The 27,997-nt window shown below is 45.8% G+C and overlaps 1 protein-coding gene across 2 annotated transcripts; it reads left to right on the plus strand.

Annotated features, from left to right (window-relative positions):
• Positions 1-1,075: 1,075 nt before the first annotated feature.
• Positions 1,076-12,196, plus strand: PDE6H (phosphodiesterase 6H). Of its 2 annotated transcripts, none has more exons than XM_080595473.1 (4): positions 1,076-3,239; positions 7,902-8,091; positions 8,381-8,421; positions 9,323-12,196. In XM_080595473.1, the coding sequence occupies exons 2-4, from the start codon at positions 7,952-7,954 to the stop codon at positions 9,397-9,399; spliced, it is 258 nt and encodes an 85-aa protein (XP_080451599.1). In that variant the 5' UTR covers positions 1,076-3,239; positions 7,902-7,951; the 3' UTR covers positions 9,400-12,196. The 2 variants fall into 2 exon arrangements, with proteins under 2 accessions (XP_080451599.1, XP_080451600.1); XM_080595474.1 differs by lacking the exon at positions 1,076-3,239 and adding an exon at positions 4,593-4,862.
• Positions 12,197-27,997: the final 15,801 nt, after the last annotated feature.

Below are 27,997 nucleotides of genomic sequence, written 5' to 3' on the forward strand. Positions count from 1 at the left end.
GCACAGAGGCACCCAGCATAACAGCAGGCACAGACCCCCCAAGTCAGCATAGCCCCGTATTTATTGCAGGCCGTTACAGGTGCTTCATCCCGAAACCAGAGCAGTGGCCCCTGATTTCCTGAAGGAAGAACAAGAGGACTCTCCGTGAGGATGCCTTCTTCTCTGCAATTCAGACGAACTGGTTTACGTGTGCTCAAGCAGCTAAATACTGGCTCAGCCCTCTATAGTTGGTTCCCTTTTTTTTCACTAGCACAGCTGACAGACTGTTCAGGAACATGGCGAGCATTGCGGAAGGAGGGTTACAGCAAGTGAGTCTTCTTCTGCAGACACCTTAGTACACCAAGCTTCTCACCAAGATACTGTTGGCATGACAACTTCGCTGACCTACAAAACAAACAGATGATTTCCTTCCAAATCGAGGTCCTACCACCGTCTTCCTCCTGCCAGGAGCGCAAAAGCATTTGCTAGGCTGCCTATCTGCAGGTGGGAAACCTATGCTTACCTGCAGATACCTCAGAAATTCCCTGTTCGTTCCCGGGTAGGTATGTCTGTCTGACAAGCCATAAAGCTCTATCAACGTGGAGCAAAGTCTCACAAGCACCTGGCATGAGCTGGTAGAGGTTTGTTTCAAAAGGGTTATTGTAGCCCGTGCCAGACACCGCTCTCATCCACTGCATCCCCAGCCTGAGCCCTGGCTGGGATTTCCTCCCACAGTCCCATGAGCTCAGCCAGCCCTGGAAAAGTCACTGTCTTGTAAACCAGTGTTGTCTTTGTCATTCAAGCGAGCTGCTATTTTTGGTATAACTACAGTTACCATGGCGACACCAGCTCACAAATAGGGTCAGAAACCTCGCAGATATCTTTAAGCAGTTCCTTGGAATAGGGACTTATCTGGCCGGAGGTAATGAAGCTCTTGGTTTTTCCTTTGGGACAACACCCTGCCACCACACGGCCCCTGCAGCTCCTGGAGCAGCAGGCTCTGGATGCAGTGGCCTGAGAGGCCAGCACCAGCTTCTCTGCGGCCAGAGGAGAACGAGCCTGGGCAGGGAGGGACAGGGGCTGCGGGTTAGGAAGGGATCATCAAGTACCCCTTTCCTGGGCAAAACTCCTCATCCAGCCACGTGGCACAGAGCTGGTGCAACACAGCTGGATGGGGTCCCAACAGAGCAGAGGAAGGATGTGGAAGGAGGGAGAGGAGGAGAGGAGAGGGGAAATGTCCTGGTCATAGTGGGGGATAAGAAAAAGCACAAGTGGGGCTGCTCCGGAAGTTTCTGCCACACTTTCTCAGTGAGCAAAAAATAGCTTTGTGTGACACGCTGGAAATTTTTTCCCACGTGTCCACTTTTATAAAGAGAAATGAGCCTGCTTTCACTGGAAAAAGAAAAAAAAAAAAAACAGGAAAACAAAGGGGATGTTTCAAAAACAAACGGCCTGAAAACGTAAATTTTTAAGGTTAAGAAAAAGGAAGCCTGTAAGGATTCAAAGGAGCAGGGAGGGGGGACAAGAAGAAAGCAAGCACGCTTCCTGCGAGGACTGGGGGGCTGTAAAGACAATTTTCCCATCAACTCTACCCACACAGGCAGAAAGGGAGGGGGAGCCCCCGGAAACCTGCCTGAAGCAGATGGAGGCATGGGAATGAGCAGCAGGGATGGGACAGAGCCTGCTGCCAGCAGGCTGCACCTGTTTATATCCACACAAACAGGTTCCTGCCCACAGAAATCACTTCTGCTGTCAGGAGCTGCTGAGAGCAATCCATCTCGGCGCGTTTGTGTGCAAGCTCGAGTCGCTGCAGGGAAGAGACGATGCCAACACGATGCTGCCCCCGTCCTCTTCCCGTGCCCAGAAATTATCGCACAAGCTTCTGAAAGCTGCATGATTGTCCTCAAACACGTGGGAACACTGCTTCTCTGCTGCCTCTGTTCTCTGCTCAGTTGGCAACCCCTCAGCTGCATTCAGGATTCTCTGTGCCTACTCAAGGGGTAGGACCTGATCGATTGTTTTAAATGTAACCCGAGAGTCTCACTGAGGGGTTTATCTCGGCTAACTTCAGCCATCTGAAAGGCCAAAGGCCTTGGCTGCAGGCTTTGGCTGAGCAGCAGAGTATTGCTGCACGGGTCCCCTCCATCACAGTCTGTCGTGTCAGACAGATCCTGTCCTTTCCCAGCCACATGTGGTCACCCCTGGCTAGCACGGATGCTCCAAATCCTTCCTCCAGCCTCACCTGAGGTGAAACCCATCCATCACTTGAGAGGGAGCCTCTCCCTGACCTTCCCTCAGCTCCTTCTGCCCCTGCACTACTCTGATGCTCCTTGTGCACCTCCTTCCTCCAGGAATATTTTGTCGTCGATCCCACATTGTGGGCTGGTTGCTCAGTGAAGGTAAGTGAGCAGAACTTCACCAGAGCCAGCAGACCTGGAGGACTGTTGTTTTGCCCTATGGTTAGGCTCAAGCCACAGAGCTATTGCCCATGACTGATGTGCTATGCTGCTGCAGCGGAAGATCAAAATGATCATCTAGCGTCTTCTGGCAGGACCCTTGTCCTTGTTGTTTGGTCTGTGGATTCCTTCCACTTTGTCCAAATCTCTGACACCGGTCTCCCAGGCAGTCTCAATGGGCTATTAAAATGCACCAGAGAAATGAAGCACATGATAAAATCATGTGTTACTGCCAATGGGTCTCAGCTGGGCTGGAATTTGGGCTGAGGCACCAGCTCGTCCCTCTCTCAGATAACATCCACAGTACCCACACGACCTAGCTGCTACCCCCGGTCAGGTGGGTCCCAGCCCCTGCAGCACTACTGAGCAGTCTGCTGGAAGGCTCTCCAGCCCTTCTCCAGCCTGAGGGAGGGATGTGGGGTGGTTATGACCAACGCTTCCCCTCCCTGCACATGTGTGTGTGTGTGTGTGTGCTCACGAGCAGCGGCACAGCACAGAGGGCTGGTGATTTCCTTGCTTCTCCAGCAATTTCCCCACCAGAGCTCCAGAGAAGCCACAACCTCTTCTAGGGCGATGCTGCAGAAAGGAGCACATCCACTGCTCCCCCAGGCCTCGCTGGAGCTGTGCCTGCAGAGCACTGGGGCCACGCACCCCCCCGTGGGGGCTCTGGCCATGATTGGCGCCCTGTGCCCTGATGTCACCTGCTGGCAGGGTATATATGGAGGAGGAAGGACACCTCGAGACTTTTCCTACCGAGGCTGCAGGACAGGAGTTGAATGATTTGCAAGAGGAGCCCTCGGCACTGTAAGTATTTGCCGGGAGCTCAAAGCAAATGAGGGTGGCGGGGGCGGGGGGGGTGCAAGTGAAGCTGGCTGCAAAACCTGATGGAGAGAAAAGTCCTTCTCCCCATGGGGGAAAAAGGTTTGGATTTTCATGCTTGGAAAGTGTGAATGCACCCAGTAGCTATGAGAGAGAGTTCTGCTTCCGTGCCGTCATGGCTGTTTCCTCTTAATTAGGGCTCAGTGCTGGGCAAAAAGGTTCATGCAGCAGCCGTGGTTTGTCTCAGCAGGCAGCAGGCTCTGCCATTCACGGGGCCACTCGGTTTCCGACCCCGGCAGCCCTTGGCAGGGGCTCACTGGCAGCCCCTTGGCTTGTGGGCTCGGCTGGCTCAGCCTGCACGTCTGCAGCGCTGGAGGGTCCCCAGGGGTGGAGGGGGCAGGCGGCTGGTGCTTGCTGCCCAGGTGCCCAGCGGTGCACACAGGGCTCATCCGTGGAGGGTTTGTGCAAGTGGTGCTGCATCTCCTGCGTTACTGAATGCCTTCCTTGGTGTCAGCACTTAACTGAGGTTGTCTTTCCAATGCTCCCCATCTGGGAGGCTGTTGTGGCAATACGGTTCAACTTGAAGTGAGCTTCTGTCTTTTGGAGTACATCCTCTTTCATTTGGTTGTGTTCTTACAACTCCTGCTAGAACACAGGGGCTGACATCCTGTGTAAAGCAGGATCAGAAAGAGCTGAAGCTGCGTGAACGCCTTCCATCCCTATGATTAGCCAGATCAAGCAGCTGAGACTGGAGCTGAGACTCCTCACTCCTCGCAGGCATCTCGCACTGGATACAATATTTCCTGATGAAAGCCTGGCTGCAAGGAAGATGCCAGTGGCTCTTGAGGTCAAGAAATGACCATCAGAATTATTGCCAAAAATGAGAGTATTTCTTCCCGGAAGCTGTCTATTCCTACTGCATCACTGTGTGGAGGGACACAGCTCGTGGAGTTTCAGTTCCTGACACCCCTAAGGCACCAGGAAGATGTGCATGAAGAAGCCTGTACCTGAAGTTATCAGACAGGGGAGGAAGAGATCCTACACTGGATCTGTCTGAAGAAAGTCATGTGAGGCATCTGTGTTATCTGTCAGGGAAATTTTCCATAGCGCATCAGAGATTAAAGGGGAGGAGGGGGCAGATTAAAGAGTCACCGCTTGTCAGTAGTGTTCAAGCCTCTTTAAGTTCAAAGAAAACTAAAAGAAGGATGATTAACCTGGCCAGCAACCCAGAGGTGGGATATCTGACGCAACTGAGATAAGCACATTACTGTGCATTAGGTATAATTAGCATTCGGACGCAAGCAAGGCTCTTACCCAGAGGATTAAGCCCTGGACTAAACAGAAATGCTGTCAGGGGCAATTAGGTAACGCCTTGTCAGAGGAGGGGGAAGAGGAAGTGCACGGAAGAACATCTTGCTCCCCAGCAGCCTGCACATCCACAGCCATCCACTCTCACCCAGGAGCTGCGTCCCAGTGCCGGCAGCAGCAGAAGAGCTCTGACATCCCAGGACGTCCCCAGGGCCAAGGCAGCTAGAGGAGACCCAACCGTATCAAGCATTTGTCAAGCTTTCTGTTTGGTGTAGTACCAAGGATCTCCAAAGCACCCAGGTATGGGGAGGTGAAAAGCTGGGAAATTCCCCTAGGAAGATGTCGTGGTGTTTCCTCTGTTTCTTCTGGCTGTGAGCTGGGGCAGCTGGCTCCCGAGGAGGGGCAGCCCTCGTGCTGCTGTCCTCTTTGGCATCAATGGAGGCATCTTTTCCTACAGAAGATGGCAAGCAAGTCCCACCAGCTCAGCAGTGGGAGGGCAACTTGATCCCTGCTGCAAGATGGAGGCCGTTCTGTGGCATTAAGGTTGCTTCCCACCCTCTGCCCTTTCTTTTGGTGATGCGTGGGGAGTACAGGTGAAGGGAGGTTGGTAAAGAAAATGACAGAATGGTCTCTTTAGTAGCATTGAATGCCATTTCTTGAATTCATGCATGTGAGAGACAGGATGGGATGTGATTTGGGCAGATCCTTTTTGCTTCCAAATCCCAGGTGTAGAGTAGCTGATATGTGGATAGAACTGCTTCGGATAGGGACTGAGTAAACTCCCAGGGCTGAGTCTTCTCATTAGCTATTTCTTAATGGATTGAAGGCCGAGGCAAGGCAGGAACTCGAAGAACTAAGAGGAGCTGGCCCTCAATGACGTTTGTGATTAAGGTACCATGCTGGCAGATGGCAGGGGCTGGTGAAGTGGGGAGGGAACTGAGCAGGGGCTCAGCTGCTTCTCACAAGTCTTGTGTGTCAGGACAAAAGGCTGGAAATCTGTTAGCCATTTTGTTTCTTCTGTTGTACTTTTGGGAGCAGCCCTTGAGAGAGGTGCCAAAAATCTCCGCATGCCAGATGCGCTGAAGGTGCCTAGAAGTGGGTCTGTGCCTCACAGTCCAGGAGAGGTATCTGGCGCTGAGACGAGTGCCCTACTGAAGAGAATTTCTCCTGAGATGAAGGCACAATACTTTACAGGGGGGCGTTTGCAGACCTTCAGTGGAGCACGGTCTTCCTATGCAAAGCATTTTCTTGTAGGGCAGTACTGTTTAAATCCCTTGCTGGTCCTGAGCATCACTGAGGGACTGGATTCTCTCTTGGTGCAGATTCACGCAGCTGTGGAACCTCACATTGCTTTGGCTTGAACTCAAACTGTCTTCACCTCTCAGTTTGGCCCTAAAAACTGGAGTCAAAACATTTTGGCACACCTCCCAGCTGCACGGTCCAGGTCATACCGATTACTGCACCTCCAGTCCCATTCTGTAAAAGATGTGCTTGCGACAGTGCTTGCCTGTCCAGCCACCGTGCTGTGGGGATAAAGCTGTAAATACTGGGCAATTGCTCAGGTTCTCCAGAGATGACAGCCAAATCAGTAATTTCTCTGATTTGAGCTGATCCCTGTGTTTGTGGGCACACTGTGTGCTGGGGAAGCGTTGTGTATAGCATCTGTGCATACTTCAGCTGCAGACACAACCATCTGCTGCTCCATTTGGGGCTGCTGGAACGGGTCCAGCCTCCTGCAAGGGATATTACAGCTGAGACAGGAGCCCGACCACAAGCGACAGGAGAACTAGCATGCCTCTAGGTGCTACCATTAGGATACATCCAACCACTGTCACAGATGGAAAGATGTCAGGGGTGAAGTATTCCCAGACTGCCATGGATACAGAAACACATCTCTTTGCCTTGCACTGATCTGGCAGTGACACAGGAGGATTGCCTGGATTCTCTTTTGCCTTGTTCTCAGGCCTTGCTTTCCAGCACTCTGGCTATTTCGAGCACTGTCAAAGATATGGGCTGCCTTCAAATTATGAAGGAAAAAAGAATCTTTGATGGCATTCATAGTTCTGAGATTAAAAGTCTGGAGTGTCACTGCAGGTGATACTGGGGATCAGGCCAGAGCACTATGGTGACATAATGGGATTAGCCTTCAGTACTAAAATCCTGAAGTTAATTCCATCGGCTATTCCATCAGCCTGGCTGCACAGGGACAAAAACCTGGGGAGAGCAATTATGTAATGGTCATGGGGAAGGATGTGACTTCGGGGAGGGGAGAACAAATTGGCATTTATTTTTGTCCATAAATGGATGTGGTCAGACTACTCTAGCATACTAATTAGCACAAAATTTGACCAAGGGCTGGGAGCTGCCCCTTGGGCACTGGTGGAAGTTATTGCTGTCCTCTCTGGGGGGGAGCAAAGGGTCCTCAGTGCAGCAGCTCTGCCCTCGGGCAGGAGAGGTGTCATCCCCCACCCCCGAGATCTGCTACCTGACACTTAGGTAGCCTCTGTGATGTGAAGCTTGGCTCATGCACAGTGTGGTACAGAGGGGGTCAATCTATGTAACATAGTGCTTAAAACCATCAAAATGGACAACACTTCTGGGGAAAGTTACAGGCTTTGATCTCCTACATCCTAAGAAACTAAATTCCATCTAAACCAGTCTCCAATGCTTTGCCTTGGCCTTCTTTACAATCTTTCGGAGATCCTGTACTGTTTCCCGTAAGGTTGGTACTGACAAACTTGAGGCCCTAATTGCAGCTGCACCCAGAGTAAGGGCCCATCTAGGTCAGCATCGCATCTTCCTCCATGTGCAAGAGGCAACACTTAGGCACAAGTACAAGAACAGATGAAGTATATTGTGTTTCCCAAGGACAGGACACTTCTCTAAGCCATAAATCCCTATGTGTGTCTTTGTGGCTCCTAGTAGTCATATCCAGAACTGGTAAGTAAAAGCACCAGCACTGCAAAGCAAACTGGAATACAAACAACATTGGCATTACCTGCCTGGTTCTGCACAAACTCTGGGGCAAGATACTGCAGCAGCCTTGTCTGAGACAAAAGAAGATTTAACTCTCCATAACTCTGCAAGTCATCAGACTGTGGGATTAAGTGTCTTTTTGTGCAGGAGTGTTCATAGTTTGGTATCTTAATTCTAGCATGCATTGATGAAAATCAGTGCCACTCTGCTTACTTCGTATACATTACGGTCTTTCTTTTTGTTTAATGTCTTTATGTTTAATTCTGTCACAATTATACTTCCCATAATTATTCTGTCACAAGACTGTTGATACCTAGAAATGATAAGCAGAGTATTGCGTCAGTCCTTGCTGTTATCTTGCAGACAGAGGGATCTGAGCGTGGCATACTCCTGTCACACAGAACAGCCCAGCAATGAGTGAGAATCCCAACACCAACCTCAACACTGGAGATGCTCCGACTGGTCCCACCACACCACGCAAGGGGCCTCCCAAGTTCAAGCAGAGACAGACAAGGCAGTTCAAGAGCAAGCCTCCTAAAAAAGGAGTAAAAGGGTAAGGGCATTTTGGAAAGAAGAGAAACTGTCCACGTTGGGTTGCTCCCCACTGCTAAGCTGGGCTCCTGTGGCACCATCTTCCCCCACACAAGGATCCAGGAGGTTTTCCCCTGCCCCACGGTGCCATCAGCTCTCCTGTTGTGGTGCTGGCCCACCCCAGCCCTGAGCTGCTTCTCATCGTCTGCTGCCCACACTCCTCCCTCCCTGGCTGGGGTTGCAGGGCATCTCCCCATTTCCTGGGTGCTGCTGGCCCAAACTCACCCCTCACCTGCTCTTCTCTCCCCTAGGTTTGGAGATGACATCCCAGGCATGGAGGGGCTGGGCACAGGTAAGCGCTGCGGGATGTTGTCGTCATGCCCTCTTTAACACAAGTGTAACTTTGCTTCAGCACGGGAGAGTACTGTTTGAGCTGGGCTCTGTCTGCCTGGCCTCTCCGTAGCTCACGGGGTCACTGGAGCGGGCTAGTACTCCCTCCGCAAGCTGCCACGGTCATGCTTACGCTTACATACACCACAAGGTAGAAAGTCTATTTAGGCATGCTTCCATTTTTGAATACTTTCACTTGGCTGCAAATGTGCTTGTTTGTCTTTGTTTTCTGCTAATACTCTGGCTTAGAATTTCAGCAGCATGAGGTTCTCAAAGAAATGCCAAATGCTAAGCTATCAATAGCAAAAATCACAGGAACTAAATCTCAGATGGTTGAGTATTTATGTTATCACCAAAATCCTAATTTTAAGAATTTTAGGCACCCATCTGGGATTGAGAAACACACACTGGATGACCTGTAGCCAGTTAAAACTTAGATGTCAATAACAGCTGCCCCTATCAATGAGTTACAGATCCTAAGTGCTGTAGACCAAATTATTCAGCATCTGATTTAAGATTGCACATTTTCCAGGATATCACAGGTTGGTTACAGGCAGTTTATAAGAACAGGAGAAACCCCATAACCAGGATGAATTTTCACACTAGTCTAGATACTGAGGAGACCGTAGTCTTGTTCACAGAGAAAGATGGCACAGGAGAAAATACAGTGACCTGGTTCAGTCTGGTAGGTAGTACCAAACGTAAAGAGCTCATCAGCTCATTCAGTCTTCAAGTGGAGCCTCATTTTTCTTGTTCTTCCCACATCTGAATGTTTCCTCACTAAAGCAGCCTTTCTGTTCATACAAAAGAAGTCCAGGAAGTGCCATGACCAGAACCCATTTCTGATTCTCTCTGTTTTGCAGATATCACAGTGATTTGCCCATGGGAAGCTTTCAGCCATCTGGAACTGCACGAGCTGGCCCAGTTTGGGATCATCTAAAGCCCCGGCATCTCTACTGGTGTCACCTGGTGACTCCGCAGATCCCACCATGGTCTTCATCACCTTTGACACTGAATTTTGGCCCTTACATCCACCTGTTCATGGACAGGGTGATTTTGTAAGAGCTAGTTTTGAGAAAGTCCTTTGCAAATTAATTTGTCAAAGAAGTTATTCAGGACCCTGAACAGACTGCATGCTCCATGTGATGAAACTACTGAAAATGTCTTAATATCTCCCTGCACCATACCCTGTCCTCTCCCACTATTGTAGATCTTCATGTGTATGGAGAAAATGGGAGGCTTTATTTGAACCTTTCCCCTGGTTAGCTGAGATAGTGTGTGCATGGGTGTGCATGTATGCCCTCATTATATCAAGCCCATTCTTTTTTCTTCCTTCCCTTCCTGACAGCTTTCTATGTAGTATTTCCACGGGTATGTTCCCAGGTTATCTGGACCAACAATTAAATGCTGAGACTGTATCTGTAGAGAACAGAATCAGAGTAAGTAGTTCAGCCATTAAGGCGTTTTTAAGTAGCAGGAGAGCCTTCCCCAGGGGTTCACCATAAGGAATCTGCTGCTGAGGTTCACCTCATCAAGAAAGGGGGAAAGGGCTCTGAAATGTTCTCTCTGCTGTACTACCCACCAGCTTATAAGCCAGAAGATTCTGGCTGTTCTAGTAATGCTGAATGAAAACACGTGTGTCTGAGATCAAAAACTAAATGAATTAATTAATCTTTCTAATTCCTTTGTGAACCTGAGTGGTTGGGATTCCAAAGAAACAACACTCCAAATGGCATTGGGTGTCCTCTCCTTCAATGGCAGGCTCCTGTGTGACATTTGTACTGTCCCTAAAGCCATACATATTTACATGAGGAGTTTGCTCCCTGGGACATGATGCTGGTTCAGAAGACATTACAGTTTGCCACCAGACAGTGCCAGTAGTCCCACCTCATCTAGCAGAAGATGGTATTGAATTACTTGCTCTCTCTTTCCTGTATTTAGCACAGACAATTCTCTCTTCATCCCACCCATCAGCAGGAAGGCTTTTCCTTTCACCCTCTGGCAGCTTCAAGCTCCAAAGCCTGTCTGGACAAGCAGGCAAATGGTTGTTCCCCCAGGAGAGATAAGAGCAGAGCAGGTGGGGAGGCAGGGGGAGACTAGGATTTGCAGGCAAGCACGGAGCAAATCCACTTAACCTCATCGATTTTTGTCTCCTGGTCTCTGGCAGCCTGAGCACTGGTGAGCAGGGAGGCACTTGTAACCACTTAAGTGCTCAGGGAAGGCACGGAGACTCCCTGCTGCCTCGGCATTAAGGAAGGGGGTTCATTTTGGTCAGAGGCAAGGAGCAAGCATTGTTGTAGCTATGTGATATTCAGAAGGGGAAATGGCATTTTTAATCATTGCCTTCAGCTTCACAAGCCTCCTTGCATATGAACTGCCTCCCCCGGCTTATCTTTCCTATGCTGAGCATGTTCACAGGAGCAAGGAATGGTTGTGGAGAGGACAGCAAGTCCTGCCTACAAGATCGATCCCCACGCATAAAGCATTGCTATAAATCCGTGGCTGTGCTATAGTTATCAGCTAATGTCATGCCAGAAGTAAAAGCTAGCAGTTTTCATTTAAAATATAGCTTCAGCACTAAAAGCTAAAGGAAATTCTTGCTGGCAGTCCAGAGCAGAGCTTTATTATTCAGCACTCCTGTCATTAGCAACAGCAGTAAACCAGCGAGGGTTCAGACCAGCAGCACAATCACAGCACTGAAGTCATGTACCATTTAGCTAATTGCTGTACACAATATTTCCCTGGGCAGAGGCGGTCCGTCCTTTCCGCTCACTCCTCATTTCTCACATCTTTCTGACCTTTTAAGGTTGTTCTTCCTTCCCTAAGTGTTCTGAATGTAAGTGACATTTTATTTAGCTTTTACTGCAGGAGACTGATTTCATTTTTCTTCAAGCTTGTGCTAGCCCTCTCCTTTTGTGGTTAAATGTGAATGTTCCTATGTCAATGCTCTTGTGATTTCCCTCACGTTACGCCATCTTGTCGCATGTGATCCTTATTTTACTTTCTCAGTCTGTCCTCTTCTATATGGGAAAAGACCCATTGGATCCAGTTTGTGATCCTGCAAGCTGGCTGCCTCTATTTTCACGGCGTTTTTCCTTATTTTAAGCAGGAGTACACCAACAGAAGAACATTTGAGTTAGTCCTTTTGCTCCATTATCATCCCAGACCTTGGGAAAGCAGTACAAAAATAGTGAGATTCTCAGTCACGAAATACTGGTGTAAAAACAAAGTTCTCCCTAGTCCAGAGACTGAAGAATTTCAGCAAATGGGAAGGTCCTGATGTAGTTCCACATCTGACTGCCATAACCCCTGCTCCCATCAGAGAACCACACCTCCAGCGGGAATGCACACATACCCCAGTCTCATGCTTGGCTGAAGAGCTTTGCCAGAAGATGTTCTGAGTCACCACACTGTGTTAGTTAACTTAAAAATTCATTTCTATGCAGTAATAGGGATTACATTTGTTCCTGTACTTGTAAGGAGTTCCAAGACTTAGAAGAAGAGTCTTTAAACATCCTCACAGTTGTTTTGTCTGAGGGTCCGAGTTTTTTCTAAAGAGATATAACCCCTGAAGCTTTAATTTCTCAAGCAGTGAGAGATGGCTGTGGTATAAAAAGCAAATATATTTAAATAGCTTGTTGAAGGACTTCAGTCTATATACATTGTAATATGTTATTTGTTCTTTTACTATAAAAACAAGTCAAAAGCAATAAAAAAATTAAACAAAAATGCTTTAAAAATCCTACAAATGTAGTCTGATTTACTTACAAAACATATCCAGAGAAAGGCAGATGATTCAGCTTTTCATTCTATAATCCTTGCCTTAGGAAAGCTCTGAGTGCCAGTCACCACTCCTCATGAGAGAAAAGTAGCTATTTATCTCCAAACAATAGGCAATAAAGTCTTAACCGTGATATCATCTGAGAAGCAATTCTTCTCTGAGTGATGATTGGTGTATTCTCCCAGGCGTGGTGCACACAATTTCCTCAAGGCTGAAATCTTTTAGCCAGTTTTGTCTTTTGGGACTCTGTGCAGCTGAGTGTCAGCATGCTTCTACCCCATAGCAATAAAGGACTTAGAGACATGAATGCCACTCAGTTCCTTCTCTTTGCTGTGACTGCAAAGGAGAGCTGCAAACATTCATCTCCCTTTGCTTCTTGTCGATGCTGAACTTTCTAAACCTTCATAGAAGTTTCAAGACAGGGTCAATTGCCTGCTGGTAATGTGCTGCTAGGTCTCAGTGTTTTCTTTTGTACCATCTTTGGAGGTGCTTTCTTGCACCTCATTGCTGAGTATCTAATCCAAAGTCTTTTGGATGTCTATCCTCAGAGAGACAAATACCAGTTAGCCAAGAGGAGACTTTAATTATTTTATTTTTTTTAATAAATCCTTTCCTAACAACACTTTGAAAGCCAGGGAAACTTCCTTTCATGTGGTTACTGCTATTTAACAGTCCCAACTCTAAAGCCACATTTAGCTGTAGCTTGGAAAATTCTGTATCACACCAAGAGTGCCCTCAAAGATGAGTCCTATCCTCGCTGACCTCTGTTTCTGTCTCTAGTGAAACAGTTAAATAAACTCAAACGTCTGGAAAAAAAAAAGAAGCATTAACCTTGGGAAAAGCTAGAAACATGTGTATTGCTTTTCCTCCCACAAAGTATCTAAATCACCTCAGGAATACCAATTAAAAAAAAAAAATCTTCAATGTGAGCTGGGTTCTTCAGACCTGAAGATGCTCATTGCAAGATCCCATCCTACAACAATTTAACAATTTGCAAACCAGTACCTCAGTATCAAGCCACTATCTCATTTTCCTATGGTATTGATCAAGATGGCGTGGTACACTGAAAAATGTATTCTGACAATATCCTTGTGTGTTGTGGGGGATATTTTTCTATTTTATAATTGGGATTCTGAGAGCTAGAAAAATTAATGTTCTCACTACTTTGATGTCTCCTGTACCTGATTTATGAGAGTTCTTAACATTGTGTCTTGGTGTTCAAAATACCGCTGTCCTTGCTTTTGGTTGCAGCTACTCATTAGTGAGTCTCACCCTCTCTCAATCTGATCTCGCTCAGACGGTAAGATCCAAGGCCTCAGCTCGGACATCTGAGGAACAATGAGGGTTGTTAAAGCAGGGCTCTTAAAAAAAAAAAAAAAAGAGCTGTTAAAGCTGTTAAAGCTTAGTGCACTGATGTTGGCCACCTCCAGAGGTTGTCCTGCCTGCCCAAGGCAGTGAGCACTTAGAGCTCCCAGGCTTCTCCACACCATCTGCCAACCACCTGTAGTAGGTTGGGGAGAGCTGAAGTTCCTATACTGGGGGCACATAGGATTTTAATCTACCAGTGGCAACATTTAGCATATCTTTAAAAAGCACTCCTATTTTTTACGTGCTTCCCTTTCCTGGAGTCTAGCACAAAAATCCCTGTGGTGGATTTTTGCCCCTTGCTAGCCCCGCTGGATGAAACTGATACTTCCACTATGAAGGCTCATTGCCTTCAGGCATTTGCAAACACTTCCTTGTCTCCAGCATTTTTCTGAGGGTCTCTCCCACACTTCCGAAGCTGTAAACAGGGTGAATGAGCATCATAATCACCAGCATGTATGCAACATACACCAGCCGGTCCTGATGGTAGACCAGAGAGCACAAAGAGATGAATTTCATTATCCTGTTAAGAGTGTGACTTTAGCCAGGGGAGCACTGGCAGCAGAGCTTGGTTCAGACAGCAGTGAGCATAAGAAATGTGCATAGGAAAGAAGGATTTCTTCAAGAATACGAGCAGATGTTCCCCACGTAAGGACAGTCTAAATCAGCTCCAACAGCAGCCCACCACAGCCAGGTGCCTTGTGTTACTAGGAAAAGACCCATATGAAGATCTCAATAGCCTGTTTTTTGTTTCCCCCTACCTCTGGTGAGGACTGAAACATTAGAAGGAGCAAAGGATGGAGATCCCTGGACTGTTAACGCCCTTTCCAACGTAAGCTGTTAGCAAACATCTCTTGGAAGTGTGATCTATGCAGGCTTACAGGGGGTGAAGAGGGACACAGCAGGTTATAGGCAGATAGGAGACAGGGCCAGTTCCTCAGTCACACAGGGGTTCCCAAGCGACCTCAAGCACAAACACACATTGCTTCCACAAAACCCCACGCTGGTTTCTCTAGGCACAAAGAGAAGGCAAGCTCTTTCTGCTCATCTCACAAGCTAGCTGGATACCAGTCATCTTGAACCTGTCCAGCAGACATCCTGTACACCTTACCATCCAGGCAGCTGCTGGCACAGGCGTAGCAAGCTTGCATCTGTCTGCACCAGCGGGGCTGCAGGTCTGAGAATAAAGGAAGAAAAACAGCCTCAAGCCAACAACATGAGAAACAACAAAGAGTGTTAAATCTGGTGTTAGAAGTTGAAGTTTTACAAGAAACCCTCACTGGGCTCAAGGTCTTTCCATGTTAGACAATTTGTAAATGCATCACTGGGAATTAATGAGTTAGTATTAAGCCTGATCTCCAAACCAGTGTGATATTTCAGCCCCTGGATACCAAACTTCAGTAGCAAGGGGGGGCTGTGGAGATGCAGGACAAGGGTCCTGAAAATGCTAGTAATATGACTAGGTCACACAAACAGTCAGGATGGGGAACACACAGATACAGGCATCAGGGAACAGACCTTTCAAACACAGATCAGAAGTTCTGGTAAGCACCAGGCCCAAACAAGAGCAAGGGAAAAACAAGTCGGCAATTGGAATCAAATATGGTAAGCAAACAAAGCAATTCTGGGCTAAGACTGTGTGTACAGAAATAGCACCACAAGGAGCTATGTTATGAAAATCCTGAGAGGAGCTTAACACTGTAGCATCCTCAAGCAGAAAGCTGCATTCAGGCCCAGGCATTTTGAGGACAGGGGCCAATAAACTGTTAAGCATTTCAAGCTAATGTGAAAAGGGGAGGGAGAGTAAAGAAACATACAGATAGAAAGAAGAGGGAATGGAGTTGTAAGGACTCTACAGAAAGCAGGGAATTTGCTCCGGCATGCACAGCCCCCTAGAAAAAAAAAAAAACAAGTGGAGTTGTGATTCCCCTCTGTAAGTAGATAATGAAGGAGGGCAAATGTTACCTAGGATGGCCCAAGGGAAAACCTATCTGAACATAATAAGCAAAATTTTAAGTAGATGTTATCAGGAAGTCTTAAAAAATGCCTTCCTTGGGAAAGCTGGTCTCTTGTCCCATGGGAAGTGGGAGGGCTCTGTTACTCAGGACATTTGCAATGGGACTGTAAAAAGCATCCAAGAATCCCCTGCAGAGAACATCTGGTATGGATCAGCTGTAACTCCAGCAGGAGGCAGGGCAGTCTCTCCGGCCATCACCATTATGGCTTTCTTGCAAGCTATGCAATAGTGATGTACAGAGAGTCTAAGTTTGTTTTTCATATGAAATAGAATCATAGAATAGTCTAGGTTGGAAAAGACCTTCAAGATTATCAAGTCCAACCATCAGCCTGACCTACTGACTCCCATCACTACACCATGCCCCTTAGTGCCATGTCCACACAACTTGTAAAACCTCCAGGGACTGGGACTTCCCTGGGCAGCCCATTCCAGTGCTTGACCACCCTCTCTGTAAAGAAATTATTCCTAATATCCAATCTAAACCTCCCATGGCACAACTGGAGACTACTTCCTCGCATCCTATCACTTGCCACCGGAGAAAAGTGACCAACACCCTCCTCACTGCAATCTCCTTTCAGGTAGTTGTAGACAGTGATGAGGTCTCCCCTCAGCCTCCTTTCTCCACAATAAACACCACCACTTCCCTCAGTCTCCTCACAACTATTGTTTTCTAGTCCACTCACCAGCTTCATGGCTCTTCTCTTCACATGTTTGAGCCGCTCAATATCCTCCTTGTAGTGAGGGGCCCAAAGCTGAGCACAATATTTGAGGTGCAGTCTCACCGGTGCCGTGTACAAGGAGACAACCACTTCCCTGGTCCTGCTGGCCACACTATTTCTGATACAAGCCAGGATGCCATTGGCTGTCTTGGCCACCTGGGCACACTGCTGGCTCATGTGCAGCACACCCAGGTCCTTTTTTAGCAGGCAACTTTCCAGCCACTCCTCAGCCACTCTTCCAGCCACACTCTTCAGCCAAATGTATGTTGTCATTACAATAGCAAAGCTAAATACACAGGTAGCTCTATTTAGCAGCCATCTGTAAGCTTCCGATAACAAGACATAAATAGACCAGTAGAGAAATGAAAGACATTCATATGATGTAAGAAAAATGTTGGAGATGAGCTTTCACCACTGCTCCCTGTTACCTGTCAGGATTCATTATTTCTATGGAAACAAAAAATAAAAATAAAATAAGAAAAAAAAAAAGACCAAAAGAAAGAAATTAAGAAAGAAAGAAAAACAGGAGCCATTGTCTCAGATGTACACGAGCGAGCCCTCAGGGAGAGGCGGCTGTGCCTGCCCATGACCTTTTGCAGGCACCAAATGGCCGCCGCCACCGCCTGCTACCCAGGCACCGCTGCAGGAGAGGGAGAGCCACCCGAGTGCCCGTGGCCCCCCCTTCACCATGAGCTAAGGAAGCACGCTGCAGTCATACCTACAGTAAGCAGCAGCCCAAAGCTAGCCTCCGTCAAGCTGAGGTGTGGGGTCTCATCCCCACACATCAGCCGCCAGCACTGTGCTCGCTGCTCCCCCTCTCCGTCTCCCTCCCTGCCCCTCTTTCCTCCAGTGTCTGCCCATTCTGAAGGGTTCTTCCCCGCAGTACTGGGAGTCCTTTGCTGATTTCCTAGGAGCTAAGGGAGAAAAGCTCATTCAGAAAAAATAAAAAGCAAAAATGCAAGGCTCAAAAGAAGCAGCACCAAGTTGCATGAGACATTTTCATTGCACTGATGAGCAAGAACTGTTACTTGGAATAAACCTGTGGGATTTTAGTTCCACATCCTACCTTTAGTGCTAGATTTCTCCACTTTGGAAGATATAAGATACACCTCATTGTGCCTAATACTATGATGTGCAATTATTTTTCCTTGGCTACATTCTGGGACCATTTCGCTGAAAGGCAGAATAAAGCTTTGCAGCTTTATCCCAGTCATGTAACCTCTTTGCATACTTTCCTGTTAATGCCTAATCCCATTTTTAATCTTAATAAGCTCTTTAGTTCAATAATATCCTACGGCACTAAGACATACAAGTTAATTCCTTGACTTAAAGCCAGAAGTCTCTTGGGAGCTTTTCCACTGACTTCCACAGGCTTTGGTTCAGGTCAGGCTCCAGAAATAAAAACCAACCCACTGCAAATCACTGAATTACCTCACTGAAAAAGTGCTATGGTTTTATATCCTTCGCACATGTAGCCTCTCCATATCTCTCTATATAAATTCTGCTTTCACAAGAATTTCAAGCAGTGTTTAGCCTGAACATAGAGCTACGCTAATGCCAAGATATTCTTGATAAACCCTACAGAAGGAACGATTTCCTTATCCTCACTACCCTGGCCTGGGCTGATATGGTGATTCAAGATGAGAAGTTTGGAGCCTTCGGGTGCCTACTCCCAGAAGAATCCTCTCTCTTGATCTATCTAAATTAGTCAATTAAAAACAAGATTCCCAAGTTTATGCAGACAAAAATGATGGAGACAAATTTAATATGAACTAAATTGCAAACAGGAGGAAATTGCTGCTAGTTATAATAATTCAATTACACAGCAAATTTTAAATCACTTCTTTTGAAGGACTGAGAAAAGTCAAACTGTGGGGACTGCCTGGAATTTCTCTCTGGGCACCAAATAAAGGTCCCGAGTGGTCCCAATAGTGCAAATCTCCTGGTTTGCTGCAAAACTGGAACTGTGGCTGGGAGCTATACTACAGTACAAAAGCCATTCAGTGCCCTTTATGCATCTTCATTTTGACACTGTTTAAAAATGAGAAGATAAATCTGTCTCCAGGGCCCCTTTAGTCCCTCGAGATTTGTGATGAGACACAGAATACGCACACACAGAGGGTAAACTAGCTCAGCGCTCAGCTACACGCTCAAAGCAAGGGAGTTGTTGTAGCTCCAAAAGTTACTGTTCATCGACTGAGTTAGAGAAGGTGACCTCTTTGGCTGCTCCAATTGCCCAATAAAAAACAGTTTATGGTGGTTTATGCTTGCATTTATCCTTTCTTCTTGCAGCAAGCTCAGAGCACGCACACAACCCATCACTGCAGTTCAGCTGCTGAGTAGTATTTAGTAACCTGAAATGGCTTCATTACTTTCTATCATGGATCCATAACCCTTGTTTGGTTTACTAAAAAGATGGTTAAAAGGCCATTTGTTCAGACCTGGCAATGTGTTCATAGGAAGAAGTTTCAGATAAAAAAGGAGGTTTTCTTCCAAGCAGCAAAAGTAAAATCAGATCCGGTGGCTGGAAACTGTTGTTTGAGAATTTCAGATAAGAATCACATTGCTCATTTCTGACAGAGGAAATAAAGAACCTCAGAAACAATTTTCCATGTGATCTGTGCCTTGTAGATCATCAAATCAAGGGTGCATAACAGGGGATGAAGATATATATGTTCTGGCTTACATCTGTCGCTCAGGCAGTTCAGTGCTCTTGTGCAGGACCACTATAGAAGTTTTCAAGCCAGAGACACACAGGATGATCCCAGGTGGCTCTGACAGTCTGTCACCCATCCTTACTCATTGGTGCACTGGTGGGAGCCCATGAGCAACAGCTGTGCTTAGATATGATAGCTTTTATGTCCCTACAGATGCACACCAAAAGTCTTCAGGAAAATGGAGATTAGCACGTACATTATAACAGTATCACTCTGACATAGGCCCTGCAAAATTTCTAGCTTGTTGTTATGGAACAAGTCTTCTTGTTGCTGTCTTCTGTATGTCCATCTTCTATCAGAAACATCAGAAAAGCATAACAGAAGTGTCTCTACCAAATCAGACAAAAGATCCCTCCAGCCCAATACTCTGTCTCCAGCTGTGGCCAGTAATGGATGCAAAGGAGAAGATACAAGAAGGTGGCAACGTGTAGCAGTATAGCACTAACATGATCATGGAGCTTCCAGTGATTTACACGCCAGGACATCCTGAGCCAGAGTTGATGTCCTTGTGTTTCATAGCACTTAGTATATTTTTCCTTCACAACTCAGTCCAGACACTTTCTGAACCTACAGAAACCTTTACGACCCACAGAACCCTTAGGCAAGGAGTTCACATAGTAAGTCTGTTCAAATCAAATAAAGAAATAAATAGAAGTGACTCCTTTCATGTTTCTCAGAATACAAAAAAAAAAAAAAAGTAATTTTGCTTGCTGTCACTTGTCAACTGCAAGTTTCCTTGATGTTTGCCTTGGAAGAGACAGTAGTATGCTGGCAAAAGAAAAGTTTTCCTACTTCTCATATTCTTGGTGCCCCAAAGCAGAGGATGTTGTGTTCATTCATTGTTTGGCTAGTTACACTCAACAGCAAATGATGGGTTCCATGTTACGACTCAAAGAATATTGCTCAAAGAATATTAAAAGCTTTAAATCCTTCCTCAGCTAGAGAGGTCAGGAGATATTCTACCTTTAAATATAGTTACAATTCACTGCAATAAGTGTTAGATGGAAGTTGTTTTGTTGTTATTGTTGTTGTTTGTTTGTTTGTTTTTATGTCTGTGTTACTTAAAGCCTCTGTTCCAAGTATTGAGATAGGACATGGTGGTAATTAGTGTAAGTTACGGAAATTGGGTTAGTAAAGTTCCTGTGGGCAGATAAAATAATTACTGCATCCTTCCAGTAGTATCAAGATAAAAGATAAATGCTTCATGACCTTCCCCTGCACACAGGGTCAGAACCTCTGCTGCTGAAAACTGACCTTGAGCCTTGAGTTCCCAGACACTTATTTAACCCATAGCAAGGCCATTTTCTGGGGCCTTAGAAGTTCAGGTGTCATTGTGTGCCCCGCTTCAAGGAACTCCGTTTTCTCCCAGCAAGCAGTCTTTTTTCCACATTTCCTGTTCAAGGCACCACCTCTCACAGCATCATCCTTGGGCTCTCCCAAGGCCCAGCAGCTGATCACAGCAGTAAAATCCAGCTAAACTCATTGAAACAATGGGGTTTCGATCTTTAGTATGACAAGAGATGCAATGGTCCTAGCCTCCGTGAGGTAACCAGCAAGAAGGAACAATTTAGACAGGACAAAGTAGTTTGTTGTTTTAACCTTTCAGTCAGCTATGGCAAACCAGAAGACCATTTCATATAACACATCGCATTACCTAAACCAAGGCTGTGGTGGGGATTTACTGCCTCGGAAAGGGTGGTAAGACATATATAGGACAAACCGTGGGTGCTCAAGGTGGGGTAAAGGTATCCAAGGCAGGGTCCACATCTAAGACAGCAGAATCAGAGGGAGAAATGCAGATTTCTGTGAGGATCAAATCAGAAAGGCACTAATAATTCATTTATAGCAAATACAGCTTAAATAACAAGAAGGTAAAGAACACCCCTATTCCTTCAGAGCAAAGTCCAGCTGCAGAAGCAAAACCACCTCTTGAATTTGCTGTCAATATCTGTAAGCAAAGCCTGGGACCTGACTTTTGTTCCAGTGCTGGAGGCTACAAGGCTGCAATGATGTGAGTGGACACCTTCTCCAGTTCTTGTTCCCCATCCACTGTACATAACTGCCTCCTTTAAGCTCCTTTTGGAGGATGATGACAGTGGCTGGCAAACATGTCCTGCTCTCCTGGGGCTCCCCATGTGCTTGTACTAGTTCTGTCTGCTGTTCTTTCAAGGGTCACTGTGCACTGTTCACACACACATATACTATGCTGAGCACTCAAGTCCTGGCCATGCCAAATTCAAGGGCAATTTTCTTAACACAGAGATGTTCTTACTGAGGACACAGCCTTGTATGGTTAGACAGCAATATCTGTGGCGTATTGTGAGAACTGGAGCTATAAATACAGAAAATAAGGGTGACTTTGGTATGTTTTCCCACTTACTTTTATTGGAATTTTTAAATCCACAAATGCCAGAAAACTTCTCTTACAACAATGGTATTCTTTAAGAGGCTGTTAAAAGCTACAAACTCTGACAGAGCCTCATCAGGCCAAGCTTGTTTCTCAGGCCTCAGTGCGACGTTGTTCCGAGTGAGGCTGTGACAGGGAAAGACGACCCCAGTGATGAGAGCATCACTAACCCATCCCACTACCCTTTGCCATCTTCCAGCCTTCAGCTGTTTGTCTGTTACCGCACAAGTGCAGCTGGAAGTGAGGAAAGGAGAGCTGCCAGAACTGCCCCACAGCACAACAGTTGGCTTGCAAAGCCTCAGCTGGCAGGTGATAGCATGCTGCATCCTCACACAGAGCCTCCTGTTACTAGCACCGAAACACAAGGAAGTTCCTCTTCCACAGAGACGTTCAGAGAGTTTTCAAAAGCTGATGGAAGAGGAACCGTGGGTTTAGTGACACCTGACCTCTGGATGTGGAGTGTAGGCAGCACCGCTACCTCCCACGGCTCACCCCACTGTGTGCCAGGGGACCAACACCGTAGTGTCTGGGGCCAGGAGCAGGACAGGGTGGCTGGGACACTCATCCACAATGATGCAGGTGTATCTCAGAACAAATTATCACTAAACAGAAGCAGTGATTCCTTCTACAGTAAAGGCCAGCTGCTGGTACAGACTAACTTGAAGAAGACCTGTCTTATGGCACGGGTTTCATCTCATCACAGCTGTCCCATAAATAAGAACTTACTCTTACTGGAAGCAAAGGCAGGGGGCTTTGGGGGAAATACATCGTATCTTTCATATCTTTAGCACTATCAAGTATTGTCAGAGCTCTCCATAGCTTTAAAAAAAACCAGCTGTTTTGTCCTGTTTAGGTCAGTGGAAGTCACAGGCATGACTTTGAATGACAGAAGCACAGAGATACAAATAGCTTATTTTTATTTATTTTTTCTGACGTCTATAAATATAAGTATCTGCAAGACTGCGTGACTTTGCCAGAAGTTAAAAATACAATTGAAGAAGAAAGAAACAGCCACAGACTGTTCCTAATGACAAGTCAAAATAAAACTAGCCACAGGAGAGTAAATCTAACCAGTATTTTCTACCCTATAAACTCAATTACCTCACCTTACCTTACATCACCTCACCCTGCCACCCAAAGAAAAGTTTCAAATGCAAAAATAAATGAACAAAAAATAATTCAGTATCATACACTAAGTATCACTTAGTCCTTTTGTTCTCTACCAGGTTCCTTTTGCCATACACTCCCCAATGATCTGGCCTAAAAAACATGCCTTCTGCCTCCAATGAGCTACTACTGCATTTGTAGATGTATCACTCTGGTCTTTCTGCTGAAAGAGATGCTGTGTCCTAGGAATCTGCATGGCACCGGGAAAAAGAGAATGATTAAGTGATTTTTAGCCTGTGGTCTGTAGCCCCCAGGGACTCCATGAACTATTTCTAAATAGTTCTGAACCATGAAAAACAACCAAGGCAAGCAAGATGTTTGTCACTGTGCTTTAATCTGATGGGCAGGAACTCACACCCCATTAGAAAAATAGCTCAATTGGAAGCTTACTGGAAAAAGATAAAAGACATCATCCAAGATTGGAGGTGGTCTATGAAAGTCCACGAGCCCACCTGAAGAGCAGGAACTTGCTTCATACATACCACTTTCTGGATTACAAGTGTTTCAGCTGCCTGAAGCATGAAACTATGGTGAATTTATATAGCTTCCCAGCAGCATTTTGCAGTCCATATTTCCCCAGCATTCATGCCAGTTAGCTTAAAGCTAGTGCAGTGGTTTCATCGCTTTCCTAGTCCTACTTTATCTGAGCTGTTGTCATTTCTCCGAGTCAAGGAGCTTTGCTTTCATCTTAGAAGTAGGAACATTATTGAACTATTTCTTTCCACATTATAAATCTGATGTGCTGATTTACCCCACCAGCTCTGGATCTTCTTGACTTATTAAGTGTCACCAGATCTACTCCGCATTGTCCTAATCTGGGTACAACTATTTCACAACAGACAGACCAAAATAACCTCTGCTGGGTTAACATTTGTCATGTTGTCTGTTATACCATGGATCCGTTTAGTGCAGAAACAGGCAACAGAGCATATCTGCATTGTACAACAGAACTGGGTGTAAAGATTGCAGAGTTAATGCCCAACAAAAATAGCTCTGGACTGGGAAACAGTCAAATGTCTTAGCAAAGCAGCCTGGCCAGCTAATTTTCCTTGAGGAGGGATGGAGTCAGTAGTGGAACTGCTGTACTGTTCTCTAGGTCCGAACTGCAATCTCTGCACAGCACCGCACTGCTGTTCCAGCTTTGCCTGGAGCTGGCTCCAGGACATGGGAGCTACAAAGTACACCTATGTGCTATTTCAGAAATCACCTGAGGGATATTGAGTATTTCATACATTCTAGAGATAGAGAATGCTTGCATAAAGAAATAAAACAGCATAACAGAAGATTTCCCATGCTCTTGAGCAGCAGCATATGACAGCCCATGTTAAGGACAGTACATTAGAAATACAGCAGGTACAAGAATTCATAACAAAATAATGTTTTCGCCATTCCACCCGGGGACCACTTGGTGACATTCTCAGATTGAGTCAGATAGGAAAGCAGACTGAAAACCAATGGGATCACTTCAAAAGAGTTTGGTTTTAGGCTGTCACTGCATACTGTGGAAACAAATTCAGGCTCATGTTCCTTAAAGCTGTACTCATTTAGGACAGCTGGTCTCTAAATGCTCTGGTTTCTTGATGCAGTGCTGTAGGATCAGAGCTTGCCATCAGTAAGCATATACTGTCTGTATATCTTTCCTTTCATAAAAGAGGTGTCTAAACTTTTCCCACCCCAGAAAATCTTTCCCCATCAGCCTTTCCCACCACCTCCCCCATTTCTGTGCCAGTTTGTAAAGTTGGTCACTGTTTCTGGTGTTGCACTGTTTCTTCTGATCAGCTTGTACTTTACAACTTGGGGGTGTACTCTCTGAGCTGACTTCTGACTGCACCTTTCAGAGGGCTTCCTAATCACAGAGTCACAGAATCATCTAGGTTGGAAGAGACCTCCAAGATCACCAAGTCCAACCTCTGACCTAATACTAACAAGTCCTCCACTAAACCATATCACTCAGCTCTAAATCTAAACGTCTTTTAAAGACCTCCAGGGATGGTGACTCAACCACTTCTCTGGGCAGCCCATTCCAATGCCTAACAACCCTTTCAGTAAAGAAGTTCTTGTTACAAGGCTCTTCAGAGCCCGGTTTTCTCAGCGAGTCCATGCCCTGGATGAATGAGTATCAAATTGGAAACAATCTTTAGTGCAAGTCTCAAACTCGCTGTCCCTGTACCACGATGGAGATGCATCAGCCCTGTGACCGCTGGCATGCCACAGGGGCCTTATCACCGCATACTGCAGCACTTTCATTAACTGCTTCTTTACTCTATGACTACAGCCAATTTCTATGAAGTTATAGCTCTGGAGAAAAAAAAAGAAAAAAGAAAAAAAAAGTTTATTTTTTTTAATCAGAAGTAATGGAGTCATTTCCTGTAAGTAACCCCCAAGTAAAACAGCCACAGAAGCTTGAGAGAGCCAGCAATGTTCAGTCAAGAGCGAGGAAGGGAGAGGAAGGATTAGACATGCCAACCTCAGCCCCACCGCCGTGCTGCTGTCTTGTTTGTCAAAGTTCATTTATTTAGGTTCAAAGACAATTTCTCTGACTTAAAAAGCCCTTGAGCCAGACCTCTGCAGGCTGGAAGCACCACCATCGCTTACCCTGCATTTTTCCCCGGCATTGACTATTGGCAGCCATCAGAAGCTGTGAACCCTTGGGCTGACCCAATGCCACTCGTCTTATGCTTTAAGCTAATTCAAAAGCTGAGGAAGGAATTTCTCATACTTCTTCGACCCCAGTAGTTAGAAAGAAACTAGAAATATCCAGGAAAAAAATGAAAAAAGAAAAAAAAAATGAAAAAAAAACCCACAGTGAAACCAGCAAATGAACTGGCAGCATGGGCAGAAGCCTGTGCAGGCACAGGCACAGCGCTGGGGACTGCAGCAGATACGAGCCAAGGAGAAGGGCAGGACAGCGTGGGAGAGAAGGTGTGACCGAGGGGAAGAGGGATTGTTGTGCGCTCTGGAGTTCATGCTCTGCCCCAGATGCGGCCAAGTCTGCGGGCCTGGTTAGAGACTCACAGACTGGGGAGAAACGGACAACAGCCCCTTTGCTGGGCCGGGCTCGCAGCCCCCAGGGCTCTGCCTGGGGCCGGGTTAGGCAGCATCCATCCACACACCGGCTTTCTGTGCCAAGTGACAGCAGCAGCATGGTAGAGGTCAGGATGGAATTCGTCTCTCCCAGTTTCAAGTATGTGTAGCACAGCTGCCAAGGGGGATCTGGCTAATAAAGCCACCTGAGTTTAGGAAATACCTGTGTAACCAAATGCAGGTATCTCTTTCGTCATGAGATGGCTCAGCCACACTGACCAGCCTCTGTGGACTGAGGAGGAAAGCCAAGGTGCCTCGCTCAGACACAGCCACACACACATGATGGGAGGTGAGCATCACACTCTGAATCCAAAAATAAAGTAGTCCTGAATTCAGTGAGGATCCATCCTGGTACAATAGTGACAGCAACAGTCACACCAATACGTAGCTGGGAAATGCAGACAAAAATAAAACCTGTGGGAACAAGCCAAATTCTCAAAGGACTACAATAACCGTCAGTTAAACGGCATAGTTTTGACTGGTATTCAAAAACATCCAAAAACCCTTAGCAGGGTTCAAAGCCATGCTGTGCTAAGCACTGTATGACCATATAATAAGACACTCCCGGTCCCTGGAGAATGTGTGCAAGAGCAGTAAGATCAGTCCATGGTCTTTGCCCGTTTTCTTTCTTTCTTTATTTTTCTTCCCTACCATTTTCACAGGGTTCTCACCAATCGCCCATTTCTCTCAAGGGGTTATACTGGAACACAGTGACATGATTTGGGCAAGAACTTGTATTAAAAATGGGCGTATACTGTTGTTCACAAACTTTCTGACTTTCCAAGGCCAAGCTTGTACCATGACATTTCAGGTTTCTTTTTGGGTGATGTCAGGTTGTTTCAACGTCTCAAGAGTTTCAGCCAAGTCTTTGAACGAGAATGAAGTAACAAAAATATTAGAAATATTTCCCAAGAATGTGGGAAAACTTTTATATATATATACAAGAACCAGAGGATTTGAGGGGAGTGGAAGAGGAAAGAAACATACCCTCTCTAATGAAAAATTGTACAGAACTCATTTTTACTCAGTAAACACAAGAAGGAACTTAACCATTACAACAGTTTCAGAACAATTTGTTAATGAAGGCAGAAAAAAAGCTTAAAATAATGCGTTTACTTTTCTGTACACCAGGTTTGAGTTCAGGTGTGTGTTGAGTACCTGTCTCCACGTATCTTCAAAAGTAATTTGTTCAATCTTTAGAACAGTCACTTGGCTTTTTAATCAAAATAGAAGCATCAGAGATACAGAAGGGTTTATTTGGAGTTGCAGATGAAATTTTCAAAGAAAGCTCAGGAGACTTATTAGAGATGGAGCTGGAAGAAAAAGAAAGAAAGAAAGAAAAATAAATAAAATTGAGCACAAACACAAAAAACAGTACTGGAAGCTGGTGACGTGACTCTCCTGAGGCAGCCTGAGACAAAAAAATATCTGGAAAGAACTGTAAAGAAGAAAGAGGAAACAAACAGATTTAATGGAGATTGGTCGACTAAGACCTTCTCAAATACCTGTAAAAATTCATAGAGATTTGCTAAATCCTGTAAGTGAGCAAGCTGCACAATAACTAGAGAGTGCGTAATTTTTAATTAGCTAAAAGTGGCTGGCATATGTATTCTTAACCAGTTTAGTTTCTGTTAAATGCGAGTGTACACATTTGAGAATTGTGGAATAAAAGGAAAACATGGAAATTAAGTCACGCAGAACTAGAAAAACATATCAACAATTGTATGAGAAAAACAAATTGGGCAGCTATCTTCAGTTCAGCATTTTATCACTTTGTAAACCATACTATGGCCAAGGAAAAACAAGTATGAAGGGAATTGGGTCAATTCAGGACATGAGTTATTTTGAAACTCCTCTGCACCATGTTTAACATAACCACATTGCACTGTACCACGAAGTATAGCGCCACTTAAAACAAGAGAAATTTAAAGCATCTGTGCAGGTTTGCAGCACCGGGTGAAACAGACCTAATACAAATCATGATTTCATCTTGTGCAACATGAACTGACATTTTTTCACTTCTTTGCCTCCAGGGACAGGGTCTTACTGAGCAAAGAATGGGTGATTAAATCATTAGCACTGAAGGGAAAGACTTGCACAAGAGTAAAGCTGGGCTCCATGGAGGAAACAACAGCTTAGGCTACGGGTTATGGCTCTCACTAAGCAAATGACAATGAATGCAAGTCCCTACTAGTACTGACACATTTTTTTTCTTTACAAGATTTAAGCTGCGTGCTGCAGCGTCTGAGCATTCAGTCTGAGCACGACATGTCTAAATGAA

This window comes from Anser brachyrhynchus (genome assembly GCF_964034855.1).
Source record: "Anser brachyrhynchus genome assembly, chromosome: 1".
NCBI classification, from domain to species: Eukaryota; Metazoa; Chordata; class Aves; order Anseriformes; family Anatidae; genus Anser; species Anser brachyrhynchus.

What these genes read in the sequence shown, in the direction of transcription:
- PDE6H (XM_080595473.1), top strand. Translation starts at nt 7,952, where the DNA reads ATGAGTGAGAATCCCAACACCAACCTCAACACTGGAGATGCTCCGACT. An exon ending in CCTAAAAAAGGAGTAAAAGG is followed by an intron (nt 8,092 to 8,380) that starts GTAAGGGCATTT and finishes TCTCTCCCCTAG; the next exon opens with GTTTGGAGATGACATCCCAG. An exon ending in CATGGAGGGGCTGGGCACAG is followed by an intron (nt 8,422 to 9,322) that starts GTAAGCGCTGCG and finishes TCTGTTTTGCAG; the next exon opens with ATATCACAGTGATTTGCCCA.